The 14,001-nt window shown below is 45.4% G+C and overlaps 1 protein-coding gene across 2 annotated transcripts in view; it reads right to left on the reverse strand.

Moving 5' to 3' along the window:
* Positions 1-14,001, reverse strand: part of GNAL (G protein subunit alpha L) — a 143,146-nt gene that overhangs the window by 37,534 nt on the left and 91,611 nt on the right. For both annotated transcript variants that reach the window (XM_057305888.1, XM_057305889.1), the window contains exon 5: positions 7,781-7,878. In XM_057305888.1, the coding sequence (XP_057161871.1) occupies positions 7,781-7,878 (98 nt within the window). The remainder of the gene's footprint in view (positions 1-7,780; positions 7,879-14,001) is intronic.

The following is a 14,001-nucleotide window of genomic DNA, read 5'->3' on the forward strand; positions in this document are numbered from 1 at the left end:
GCACAGAGCTTCTGAAACCCTTGTAAATTCCTTTTTTTTTTTTAAGATTTTATTTATTTATTTCACAGAGAGAGAGAGAGCAAGCAGGCAGAGCAAGAGCAGCAGGCAGAGGGAGAGGGAGAAACAGGGTCCCCGCAGAGCAGGGAGCCCGACTTGGGGCTTAGTCCCTGGACCCTGAGATCATGACCCAAGCCGAAGGCAGACGCTTAATGACTGAGCCACCCAGGCGCCCCCCCCACCCCGCTTTGTAAATTCCTAAGTGGGAAGAGCACTAGAGGCATCTTCTCTTCTGATATTTCGTCTTTGACCCCCGTTCCTGACACTAGCTCCTAAATCCCTTGTACCTTCCTGTGTGACAGGAGTATCTTTTGTTTTAATGAGGTGACTCCGGGTGGGCTCCTGGATGGGGCCGGTCACAGCAAGGACCAAGCCATCATTAGAAGCTTGGAACTTTCGGCTCCCCACTATCCCGCCCTCCAGGAAGGGGAGAGGGCCGGAGTTAAGGATAGATCGGGCCTACATGACGGAGCCTCCATAAGGACGGGGTTTGGAGAGCTTCCAGGTTGGTGAATGTGGGCAAGCACCGGGAGGATGACACACCCCAGCTCCACGGGGACAGACGCTCCAGGGCTCCAGACCCTCCCTGACCTCACCCTGCACACTCTTCACGAGCCTTCTCATCTGTATCCTATACTGTCGCCTTGAATAGACCAGCAAATGTAAACTCAGTGTCCCTGAGTTCTGTGAGTTGTAGGGCAGAAGCTGTAGACAGCCTATCGCTTGAGACTAGGGGCAAGCTCGTGGGACCGAGCCCTTGACCTGTGGCAGGTGGGCAGCCTCAGAACCGAGCTGAATGGAGGACACCCAGCTGGTGTCGTGGTGAACTGCCTGGTGTGGGAAAACACCTCCCACATCCGCTGTCAGACGTGTTGTGAGTGTGGTCAGGGGGAAGCACGAAGGAGACACAGGCGGAGGGGGTAGGCTACCTGCTTACACGGAGGCATGTGTGTCACACAAGCCCCCTTCAAAATTCCTTCCCAGGGCAAGGGTTCCAAACGAGCATGGGAAAAATGGATAGAAGCAGGAGCTGACCGACTTATTCTGAGATATCTGGTCTACCTACTTTGCCCTGCCACTAAATTTATTCTTCATACCTCAAAAAAAAAAAAAAAAAAAGTGGACTATACAGCCTATAAACAGCAGCATTTCCAATTCTGCAGATCAAGAAAATAACTCCGACAACAGATCTGGCTCAAGAGGAAGGTCAAAGTGAGAGTTAGGAGAATGTTTACGTGCCCCAGGCGGTCGAGTGTATGTTTAATGAGTTGAATAGTATATAGTAACATACACATTTTAAATTATAGTTTCTCTTATTTTAAAATGACCTGGAAAAAAAAATCAACTTTGAATTTGAAACTTCATTTTTGCTAGTAATTTCCTGATTGTCCCGAAAGCTTAGATTCTGGGACTTGGGAGCCATGGGAACCAAACGGCGCTGGAGAGTAAATGCGGGAAACGTGCTCATCAAAACTCCTGACAGATGGCCAAAGGCAGACAGGGACGCAGAAGAAAATCATTGTGCCTTTCTCAGGACTCTTCTTTCTGGAATATTCTCTCTCTTTGAGAGTATTCTGAAACCAATTAGTCAAACAGGTGCACCCCTAGGAGCGCTTATCATGTAAACAATTGGTATGAAGCCCAAGAATCGACACTGTGAGCTGTGGAGTTTCAAGTTACATTAAGCAAAGGCTGATTTTATAAACCTGTTCTGAAGATTCAATTTTCTCTGATTTTCTTTCTCCCAAAATAGCTGTTTCCATGGCTACATAATCACTTATTATTAGGACTTAGAGGAAATGCATTTTGGGGGATAATGTGGTAGAGATTGTCTTTTAATTTTCACAGTGGGAACCGGGCACTTCTGGATAAAATATAATCTCTGGTGATTTGCACAGCTGGCTCGGTGCTTCAAAGACACTCATTTGCCCCCAAAGTACAATACTTGATCCTCAGTTATAATGACTGTTCCCATACTCCTCTAGTCAAGGCTGACGGCCCCGCCTTACCACACCCTCTGCTCAAGGATGTGGGGGTGGCCACTGACTGGACCTGTGGGCCCCAGGGACAGCAGGTGAGGCCACGGCCAGAGGCAGGCCGCCTGGCCTTTAGCAAAACTGATCTCTCTGTTTGCTCTGGGATCTGGCCTGCAGATTACAGCATGCACCTGCCGTCAGGATCCAGGGATAAGAAGAGACAGGGAAAGCAAAGTTGAAATGGCCAGACGGCAGGAACAGAAGAGCTGGTCCCCACAGTGCCTTTGACTCAACAGTGGTTTCCCAGAGACACTCAGAAAAAATTCCCCTTTTCTTGAAATAGCCTGCACAAGTTTCCACTCCTTGCATGCCAAATAGCATAATAAAGATCACCATAGCTTTTTTCATTTGTATACCATAGGCGCTTTATAATTCACGGGCTCCCGTTTGCTTGTATGTGTTTGCAGAATTGGAGAGGCATGCATTTGTGACTGATGGGGGCCTTAGAAAAAGCAGGCCTTGTAAACGCAGGTAAAGGCTTTCCTCTGTCGTTGACAAGAGGACCCCCGGCTCAGCGAGGACACTGTCCCCCCGCAGCCAATCTTGACCCATCGTTTTTCCTGCCCTGAATCCCTCCCTCCTCCATAATCTTCCTTTTTTTTTTTTAGACTGAGATATAATTCACATCACATATGTTTTACATAACATAAAATTCACCAGTTTGAATTACACACTCCAGTGGTTTTTAGTATAGTCACAAGGTTGTACAACTATCAATGCCATCCTATTCAGAATATTCCCATTGTCCCCGAAAGAAATCCTATACCCATTAGCAGTCACTCTCCATTTCCCCCGCCCCCAGGCCCCTGGCCGTCAGTGATCTATCTTCTGTTTCTGCGGATTTGCCTAACCCGGACATTTCATAGAAACTGAATCATATAACATGTGGCCTTTTGTGTCTGGATTCTTTCACTTAATATAATGTTTTCAAGGTTCATTTATGTGGTAGCGTGAATCAATGCTTCATTCCTTTTTATTCCAAATAATACCACATTGTGTGAAGGCTCCTGTTTTGCGTGTCCATTCATCATTCGATGGACATTTTGGTGGTTTGCACTCTTTGGCTCTTGTGAATAATGCTGCCACGGACATCTGTGTATGAGTTTTTGTGTGGATGTAGGTTTTTCCCCTATATTTTATTTATTTATTTGACAGAGAGAGAGAGAGAGAGAGCACAAGCATGGGGAGCGGCAGAGGCAGAGGGAGAAGCAGGCTCCCCGCTGAGCAGGGAGCCCCACGCGGGGGCCTGATTCCCAGATCCTGAGACCATGACCTGAGCCGAAGGCAGAGGCTTAACTGCCTGAGCCACCCAGGCGCCCCTGGGTGTGTGTTTTTAATTCTCTTGAGTAAATATCCAGGAGTGGAACTGCCGGGAACGTCTGTGCAGAAGCTTTTAAGGAACGGCCAGACGCTCCCAGGCTCTTCGTTGGCCCCCCTGCCTTAATAGAATTTCAGCGTCACTGAGAAGTTCCTCTTCCCCAAGATATTCTCCTGGTTTCTGCCATGGAAGAAATTACTTTAATGGAGCTTAGAATTAGTCCCTTCGTAATAAGCGTTACGGTTCAAAACGCAGTCCTGTTGAGCAACGGAACATAGTGACTTACATTCACGCCAAGATGTAAGTCAGATCTTTTCTCAGAGCAATTTTGATGAGAGGAAGAAAGAAAACATGTCAGAACATGGGGGATCTGCAAGGGGGAAGAAGGAGGCCACAGAGCCTGAATCTGGGGTAGGCTGTGAATTTTTAAAGGGTCAGGCCAGCTTTTCCTATCAGTACCACAGTGAATACGGGGTCCTATTTTGCTAATTCTTTTATTTCAAATAACACCTACTGAACACTGACTTCACGAGAGAACATTCACCTGGACGTTTAAGGAGGAATAAGACACATTCCCTGAGGAATTAAAAATCCAGTGGGTTGGGGGGCGCCTGGCTGGCACAGCAGTTGGGCGTCTGCCTTCGGCTCAGGGCGTGATCCCGGCGTTGTGGGATCGAGCCCCACATCAGGCTCCTCCGCTATGAGCCTGCTTCTTCCTCTCCCACTCCTCCTGCTTGTGTTCCCTCTCTCGCTGGCTGTCTCTATCTCCGTCAAATAAATAAATAAAATCTTAAAAAAAATAAAAATAAAAATCGAGCGGGTTGGACAAGATGGCCCGAGTATTGTGGTCTCAGGGTTTTCCTCGGAGGTCACGTCCCTTCACTGGTTTAATGCTGACATGTCCTATCTTTTATTGGAGGGATGCTGATGACTGGTGGAGGCAGCTTGTGGTTCTTTAACATCTAATTTGGCAACATAAAATTTGGTAGCCCTATGTTGGTCTAACAAATGTGACTGCAATATTGTTTTTTAAATCCCTCACCCCACCTCAAAATCTGAGTTCAGAGATAAAAACAATAGCTATTAAGAGACAAAGGTTATTGATCCAACTCGATTCCCACGTGTATTAAAGTGGATAAAGAGGGGCGCCTGGGTGGCACAGCGGTTAAGCGTCTGCCTTCGGCTCAGGGCGTGATCCCGGCTTTCTGGGATCGAGCCCCACATCAGGCTCCTCTGCTATGAGCCTGCTTCTTCCTCTCCCACTCCCCCTGCTTGTGTTCCCTCTCTCGCTGGCTGTTTCTATCTCTGTCAAATAAATAAGTAAAATCTTTAAAAAAAAAAATAAAGTGGATAAAGAAAGCAATGTGGCAGCAGTCAGGATTAAATTAGATCGCGAGGTCTAGGTGGGGAATTGCTTTAGGCCCAGAATTAAGAAAGCACAGCTGCTTTTGTGCCTCGTTCTTGAGAGTCTGGGAGGGAATTCTGACCTCAGTGCGAGGCAGTGTGTGCCCCCTGCCCTTGGTAATCTAGAAGGACGGACCCCAAGGGGTGCCAGACCTTGGCTCTGCACCACCGATTGCTGAGAAGCTATGGTCGTGTGCGCAGTGGTTGACCTCTCTGGTCCTCAGATTCCAACTGGTGACAGCAAGAGCTGATCTAGGGCTCACGGGCACTACGTTGAGGACTTTGGAGATAGACGTATTTAATTCTACGAGAGCCGTGGGAGAATTGTCCCCATGAGTTGGCCCAGACTCTCACACGACTGTCGGTAGCAGAGCTGAGATCTGAATCCTAACTGCCTGTTGTCAAGGCTCATACCTCTTCTTCCTTTTAAAAAAATTATATTTGCATAGTCTATGTTAAATTAAGCCATTCATTCTATCGCTGGAGCGGTGTGAGAATAAATTGTTTCTTTTTTTTTAAGAAAGAGAAATTCCTAATTTGATACTGCACTGTGGTGCTCAAGAAATACTGGAAAAGGACAATAAAGCACACACTCCCATCAACGTAAAATGCCAGTGTGAGTGGATTTAATATTATTATGAGCTGTGCTTGAAATTCCCATTGCTAGCATTAACTTAGGATATCCTTCCCGTCTCTACGACACCGCTGTGGCTTTTAAACAACTGAGATAACATGCTGGAGAAAGACCTAGTGAGAGTCCGAAGGAAAGATAAGGGCCCTCCAGGAGCTGATGGGCCTCCCGAGACCCTCCCAGGGGGCGTCTGAGCTCCACTGGGAAGCTTGCCCCCCTCCACACCCAAATCTAAACCAGCCTGGCTCTCGTGGAAGCAAATGTACACACCAAATGACACGAGAGTAAGCACAGCAGTGTATCCACAAACATCAACTAAAGGGCATGCCAATTTAAAAAAGGGAATGTTGACTTAAGGTAAGCCTTGAAGGAACGATTAAACATGGCAGGAGACGAGAAATTTTAAATAGGTTTCTAGTTCACACAAATTTTTCATCAGTAAATAGCTTCTTCTGCCTATGCCGTGGAGGGCCATTAATGCATTTGGGGCTCACTTCAGTGTGCATACAGCAGGGGGGTGCTGTGTATGGCCGTTTCCCTACCCCTGCCACACCAAGACCGCTTGCTAGACACACCTGCCGCTCACCGAATGCTTGCGGCCCAAATGCTCATGGACGGGTGGGGCGGGGGGGGGGGTAAGCCAGTTCCTGGTCATCATAAGAACGAGGTTAAGTGAATCTTCTTAACATCATCAATCCTCCCCCATCTCAACCCTGAGATCCTCCCCCTTCCTCTCCGCCTACTCAGACGTGGTTTTAGGCTCCTCCACCTGAAACCAACCTCTGGGGTTTGAACGTCCTTGTCCAGGGCCCTGTCAGAGCTCTGTATATTCTGGCAGTCTCCAGTCTGAGCTCCAGGGTCCTACAACCAGCCGTCTGCTTCATCTCTCCCCTTGGGAATCCCCTCAGATATCCCCACCCTAACTTCTCCAAATCAGAGCTTGGAATTGTCCTGTCCCCCCATACACAACATCTCCCAGGTTCCTCCCTCTCAATAAATGGCACCGTGACCTTCCCTGCTGTCCTCCTTGATCCCCACTTTCCTCGGCCCCCGGCATTCTGATTCACCACCTCCTTCTGTCCCTTTGGGTCCCAGGGCTCACCTCCATGGCTGCCACCGAGCCATCCCACTCGGGTCCTTGTTCCCTTCTTCTAATTCTCCACACAGCAGCCAGAGTGACCCCTAATATCCAATGGAGCGGATGGCCACTCACTGCATTTAGAAGAAATCCAAGGTCCTTGGCAGGACTTTTGGCACCCGGGAGGTCTCTGGCCTCACTGACCTCTCTCATGTGTTTCTGGCCACTCTTCCCTTACCCATCTGTCCCCAGACTGGCTTCTTGTCACTGCCTAGGACACGGCCAGCACCCGGTCCTCGGGCCCTTGTCATTGGCTTCTCTGGAGGTGATGGTGCCTGAGTCCCTCTGGATGAGGAGGGGCGGGGGCGGCCGCGCAGCTACCCTCTCCTTGAAATCGGTATTCACAGCGTAGCTCCGCCAGTGGGTTCCAACCACTGTGAATTCCCAGATTGCATGCTTACGGAATCCTTTCCACGGGTATGAATTGTTGGAGTTTACAGACTTAAAATGTTAAAGTGCTCATTTCTTGCTGTCCTCAGAGTTATATAAAACAACGTCAGCAGTGTTTGTTATCAAAATAGCAAACATATCTAGAAGTTCTTGATTAACATTTTTCTTGGGCCCACTATTGTCTAATGGCTATAGAAGGAATCTAAAATAGCAAAAGAAGATGGGAACATGAGCATTTCAGGGAAAAACAATGAGCCAGTCGAGGCACCAGAGAACTTTCCTTATTTCATATGTCTCCTCGTTACGTTTTTTCATCAAGGCTTTACTTATTCTAATTACCGTACACTTTCAATGTTCTAGTCTACTTCTAACATGTATAGGATGACCCCTTCTTACTTTAAGTAAGAGCTTGGGCTCGGTTACAGATGTGGATATTATTTTAAAACTTAATCTGGGGGCCCTGTTCCAAGTGAAAATAAAATAACAAATACCTAAGTACGTTCTAATTTATAGCTATGCCTGTAATTTTATAGAAAGCAAAAAGATGAACAGAACTGAAAACAAGGGTCTGAGCAAAATGAATACACCTGTTTCTGGTTCTTCCTTGAAACACTGATTCCCAATGGCGTTTCAGTTTTCCATCTACCGAACCTGTGCCCTTTTCAAAGCTGACTCCTGTAGGAAGATGCTAATGCTTTGTTCCTTGCACTCAAGAGAGTTCAGGGACCCTGGGGGTGGGGGGCAGCATAACCAAGGGTGTAAGGGTAGCTTCAGAGAGGCCAGGCTGTGCCCAGAAGCTTACTTACTATTGTGCGCAGTCAATCAGCTGGTACTCGTTGGACCTCTCAAAGCACGCCTTCACGCCTTCGTCATCCCAGAGTTTCTTCACGTGATCGAAGAATTCCTAACATTCGAGAAAGTTCGAAATAAGAAAGCACAGGTGTTAGAATCTTTAAAAAAGTTAAAAGGAAAAAGAAACAGCCAAAAAGATTTTCGCAGGTAGCACACGAATTGTCTTCCTTGTAGGACCCGACTTCACACACCGTAAAACGCACAGGACATGAGATCGGCACGAGGAGAATGGATGCACCTGTGTTACTGTCGCTCGAGTCAACTTGTCAAACATGCCTGTCCTTCCAGAAAGTTCCCCCAAATGAAAATTACGTGTCAAAAGTAATTTTGTGGCATTCATCAACAATACCTACAACAGCTCTTTTAACAATAATTTTAAAGTTCTTCATTCTCAGTCACCTGCCTGGTGGTACTGTCAGTTCAGCAGTGAAAAGCATGCCTATTGCAACGGTACGTTCTGTTTTTGCTGTTGTCTTTTAACATTCCCGCGAGCCGTGATTATGAACAGCCATGACGGAGCAGACGGGTTCAATTCGGCCCAGAAGCCTTAGGTACATCAGAAGGAAACCTCGAAAATGTCAGTCTTTGGGGATTCTAATTCACTGTTTTTTGGTATTTTTAAAACTACGGGTTACATGTGAACTGTGATTTTTGGTTCCCTCAAGCCCATGTGGGCGCAGAGCTCAATTTCATCCATCACGGCGAGGAGCGCCCTTCCAACCAAGAACTCTCCTTCTCTTAAAGTAAGAGGTGGCTTTATGAACTCCTATTTCCAAAATTACCCAAATTAAATTAACATCGCTATGGAAGCAAATGACAACACATCAGCTGCTAAATATAAAAGAAGTTACGTAAATTTTCACAAACCCGTTCATTAGAATATTTATATCCCTTCCCACGTCCGTCACCTGCCCTCACGGCAGCCTCGGGAAGCACCCATTCCCATCTCTGATCTGCACCGAAGGGCCTGGGGCTTCTGACGCCTCGTGTCCATCGGTTTTTTTGGAGAAAAAAAAATAAAGGGCTGGTTCCTTTCTTGAAGATTCAGAATTCCATACAAGGGTGGACCTGAGGACTGGGTGGGGGGCCCTCTTTGAAAAAAGAAAAATAAAACCACGAGTACACAATTAGGTACAAAACCTTAGAAGGGGCAGGAGCGGTGAGGGGCCACGGGGTCTGACATCCCAGTATCAGGGACAGTCTTTAAAGGTCTGCCGCATCTCTTCACCTATCGTCTGACCGGCCGCTCACTGTCATCAACAAACCCAAACCACCCACAGCTGACAACGAAGGGGAACTCTCCCCATGAAGGAGGGAGCTGAACCTCCCAGTTTTTGTCTCCCTCAATTTATGGCTCCTTCTGGAATCTTCCACTGCTGCTCTCGTCATTCCAGGGAGGGAGTTTTTATAGGCTTCCTTACAAATTTGTTTTTCTTCTAAGAGCCATATGAACACACACACACACACACACACACACACACACACACACACACCCCAGATGAGAAATATTCTATTTTCTATTGTCAGGATGTTCTTGAGAGACAGTGATAACCTCTGTGTCATGGTGATATTTGGAATCGAGCCCTATCTCTCTCCCCTCCTGCAAACCCCAGTATACTAGTTTCTTGAATCAAGTTCCTTACTGTCTTGATCAGGTGTCAGGAACATTTTTTTCTTCAGCGGTCTGAGCTGAAGCCTCTGACACAGCATTCTGGAGGAGTGCTTGAATCAAGAACCCAAATGCACGGTTTCTGGGGTCCGTGTGGACAGCGGTAGTGAAACAGCAGTCGTGGGCACTGTGGTTTTAAAGCAGATGCTTGGACAACCCCGGAGGAACGCAAACGCAACAACGATCTCTGCTTCGCCTTTGTGGTTGGTGAACAGAGACACCGGCCTAGAGTTTAGCCAGGTCTCCAGGATTCTCCATGTTTACTTTTCGAGGGGTTCTAAAAACCTCGTGGAAAATTGCAGAGCTACTACTGCCGTTGCTTCAGGCTTTGATTAGGGAAAAATGTCAAACCTACAAAAATAGAGAGAATTCCCCAGGCCACTCATGACTCAGCCTCTGTGTTTACCAACACATGGCCAATTCTCTCTCTCACTTTTTAAAATAACTCATGCCTTTTCCCACATGGACTATTTTGAAGCGAATCTCTTATGTCCTATCATTTTATTTCAACATTATTTCTAAAAGATAAAGGCTTTTAAAAATCACAGCCACGATACCACTATCTCAACTCAAAATATAACAACAGATAGAGAAATGATTCTGTAAAACCATTAAATATTCAGTCAGCCAATGCAGCCTCTCTAGCAGCCAGGCTAGAGTTCTCATGCATTTGCGAAACCAACTGGGAAATAAATATGAGGAGTAACTTCGGTATGCCTCCATTAGCAACTGAGATGAATATTATTAAATAAAACTAATTTCAGGGTTGTGTGTGTGCCTGAAAAAAAAAAAGATGATTCACAGAGAAATGTAACCTGCTTTTGAAACTGAGAATATGTAGAAATCGAGAGCATAAAAAGAAAATTACTGACATTTCTTAGTTTTTTCTGTATTACTGAATGAGAATTGCCTTGCGATCTTCATGTATTTAGCAGATGAAATATGCAAACGTTTGTTATTTTTATTTTTTTTTATTTATTTTTTTAAAGATTTTATTTATTTATTTGACAGAGATAGAGACAGCCAGCGAGAGAGGGAACACAAGCAGGGGGAGTGGGAGAGGAAGAAGCAGGCGCCCAGCGGAGGAGCCTGATGTGGGGCTCGATCCCAGAACGCCGGGATCATGCCCTGAGCCGAAGGCAGACGCTTAACGACTGCGCCACCCAGGCGCCCCTGTTATTTTTTTTTTTAAAGATTTTTATTTATTTTTATTTGAGACAGAGATAACTAGAGGGAGAGTATGAGCAGGGGGCGAGAGAGAAGCAGGCTACCCGCTGAGTAGGGAGCCTGATGTGGGGCTTGATCCCAGGACCCTGGGATCAGGACCTGAGCCAAAGGCAGGTGCTTAACCGACTGAGCCACCCAGGTGCCCCAAACGTTTGTTATTTTTATTTAAAGGGCTTTGACATAGCATAACTTATAAGCTTACCAAGTCACTGCATGGTACAGCTGAAACTAATTTCACAGTGTGTCTCAGCTCTACTCAAATTTAAAAAAAAATGAAAAAACCAAGGGAGTTTGCGTTGTGTTACAGAAAGTAAAAATGATAAAGATACCAAAATTAAACTTACTTTTACAAAGGCAGGGCTTTAACATTTTCATAGCATCATCCTGATTTTTCAATCAAAATTTAAATTAAAAAAAATGCAAATATCTAACTCCTCCGTTTCGTGTTACAGCATTTTCCTGGTACTGCGGTCTACGTCTCCCTTTTCCACATGAAGTACAAAGCTAACCTAAGATTTTCAGAGGAGTCACAAGTGTTTTCTTTTCCTTTTAAATTCTTCACAACCGCTCTCAAATGGAAATCATAAGACAAGAGGAAATATTAAGAATACAAATTCTTGCATGATATCCCTGCTGATACAACTTTTTGGTTACACTAACACCCGAGATCTATTTTTCATTTTTGAAATAAGAACCCAAAGTGTATTTCTTGTCTCTGGAAGGGAGTGTTGTGCGGTGGTTTGGAGCCGACGCTCTGGCCACGCACGCAGGTCTTGGGAAGAACTGCTTTCACATGCGGTGAGGGTGGAAATTGTCACTAGGTTGAGGGTAAAAACATTCTTCCTCATGCTCAACACCCGATATTCCTTCTAAGGTGACTTATGGAAAATATCTCGAATTTTAGTATCAGGAATACTTTTTTTTTTTTTTTTCATTTCTGAAGAAAGCGCTTTTTTTTTTTAAAGATTTTATTTATTCATTTGACAGAGAGAGAGACAGCCAGCGAGAGAGGGAACACAAGCAGGGGGAGTGGGAGAGGAAGAAGCAGGCTCATAGCGGAGGAGCCTGATGTGGGGCTCGATCCCATAACGCCGGGATCACGCCCTGAGCCGAAAGCAGACGCTTAACGACTGAGCCACCCAGGCGCCCCAAGAAAGCGCTTTTTATATTTTTTTATTATTTTTTAATCTTCAGAGACCTGTGTTTTTGTTTTTATTTACGTCACTGAATTGACCGCAGGAAAGCCTAGAGGTCCCGTTTTGGGGTCAGTCCTCGTGTGTGTGTAGGGCTTGGCTTTACCCCCTGGATGCTAACTTCACTTCTGCTTCCACGTAACGTGCCTCCTGTTCTTAATTCCATTCTCCTGCATTTTCAGTTATTTTATGACCTTGTATTATAACTTTGTGACCAGCACTAAATCCTTTCTGGAACAAGCTGAAGCATAAATAAACGTTTGACCGAACTTTTTTTTTTTTTAAAGATTTTTATTTATTTATGTGACAGAGAGACAGCCAGCGAGAGAGGGAACACAGCAGGGGGAGTGGGAGAGGAAGAAGCAGGCTCACAGCGGAAGAGCCTGATGTGGGACTCGATCCCAGATCGCCAGGATCACGCCCTGAGCCGAAGGCAGACGCTTTAACGACTGCGCCACCCAGGCGCCCCTTGACCGAACTTTTTATGGGAACGTAGTGGATAACATCCGCCACCACAATCAAACGGACCTTGGAAACAGGCAGTTTCAGGTCAGAACCCACTTATTTACATGGAATTTTCTAAAGCTCAATTTTAGGTCTGATTCATCTAAAATACGCGCACTCAAGTTTATCCCTCGGATAACAGAATGATCAAACAGGTTTTCGTCATCTGTGTTTTCAAATGTCTGCTGAATATCCAGTCTCTGTGTGGGATCTGTCATGCCTGCTGACACTGTGGTTTTGTTAGTCACAATCTCTGTCCATCCTCAAATCTAATTTAATACAGTATGTCTCAAATTCTATTTAGAAACAACTTTCGGAAACTATGTTTTAAAAAAAAACCCAAAGATTAAGATCCTTAGCAGTCTCCTCGCCCATGTCTTTCCTCTGACAACCCTAGGCAACAATCTTCACAAGTAACCACATATAAAAAGAGGTCATGCCTAACACTTACTGAGCGCCTCGTGTGTTCCAGACAATGTGCTAAGTGCCATATATACAAGGTCTCATCTGAGACAACCCTGCCTTGTAGGCGATTCGATTCCCATTTGACTGATGGCAAAAGACGTATGATTAAGGATACTTTATACTTGCTCAAGCTCTCTTGGAAGGAAGTGGCCAAACCTAGCTTCAAAAGCATGCTCTGAGGCCAGCTACCTTCCTCCTCTCTGCTGAATGGCTGCTCTCTGAGCCTGGAGACCAGGGAGGACAAAGGCAAGTTTGCAATATACCCCACACTCGTCTATTTTTTTCCCTTTAGGACAGCCTACTTTAACTATTCTTAGAATCATTTTTAACATCTTTTGAGGTATGCTATATATACCATAAGATTCACCCTTTTATTTATACAGTCATGCCACCACCGACACAAGCAAGTTTTAGAACACCTCCATCATCTCCTTACTCTTTGGAGCCAAGCCTGGCCCCCATCCCTGGTCTCAGACGCAGTGAATCGAATGTCTGTCCCCACAGTTTTGCCTTTTCCAAGAAATTTCATATAAATGAAATCACCTTGTCTTTTGTGTCTGTCTTCTTTGACTTAGCATGGAATTTTTGAGATTCACCCATTTTGCTATGTACGTTAATGCAGTTTGCTGAGTTCTACTCTGTTGTATGAATGTGCCATGTTTTGAGTTATTTCCAGTTCTTGACTGCCATGAAGAGGGCTGTTTGGAATATCTGTGTACCACACTGGGCTGATTCCACCCAGGAGAGGAATTGCTGGATTATATGGTAGGTGTTTAACTTTAAAAAAACCTGTTGCACTCTTTTCCAAAGTGGCTATTACATTATACATTGTCAAGAGATCAGTGTCTCGGGGTCCCAGTTACACCACATCCTCTTTAATACCTCGCTTTGTCAGTCTTTTTAATGTGAATTACTCTGGTGGGTATGTAGTGGCATCTAATTGGGGTTTCAGTTTGCATTTCCCTAATGACCAATGAGTTTGAACACCTTTTCATGTGATATCTTCTTTTTAAGTGTCTGCTCAAATATTTTGCCCATTTTTTTAAAAATTGGGTTGTACGTCTTCTTACAGTTGAGCTTTACCTCTTTCACAAGAATAAGACGTTTGAAAAAAATT

The sequence above is a fragment of the Ursus arctos genome, unplaced genomic scaffold (genome assembly GCF_023065955.2).
Source record: "Ursus arctos isolate Adak ecotype North America unplaced genomic scaffold, UrsArc2.0 scaffold_34, whole genome shotgun sequence".
Lineage (NCBI taxonomy): Eukaryota > Metazoa > Chordata > Mammalia > Carnivora > Ursidae > Ursus > Ursus arctos.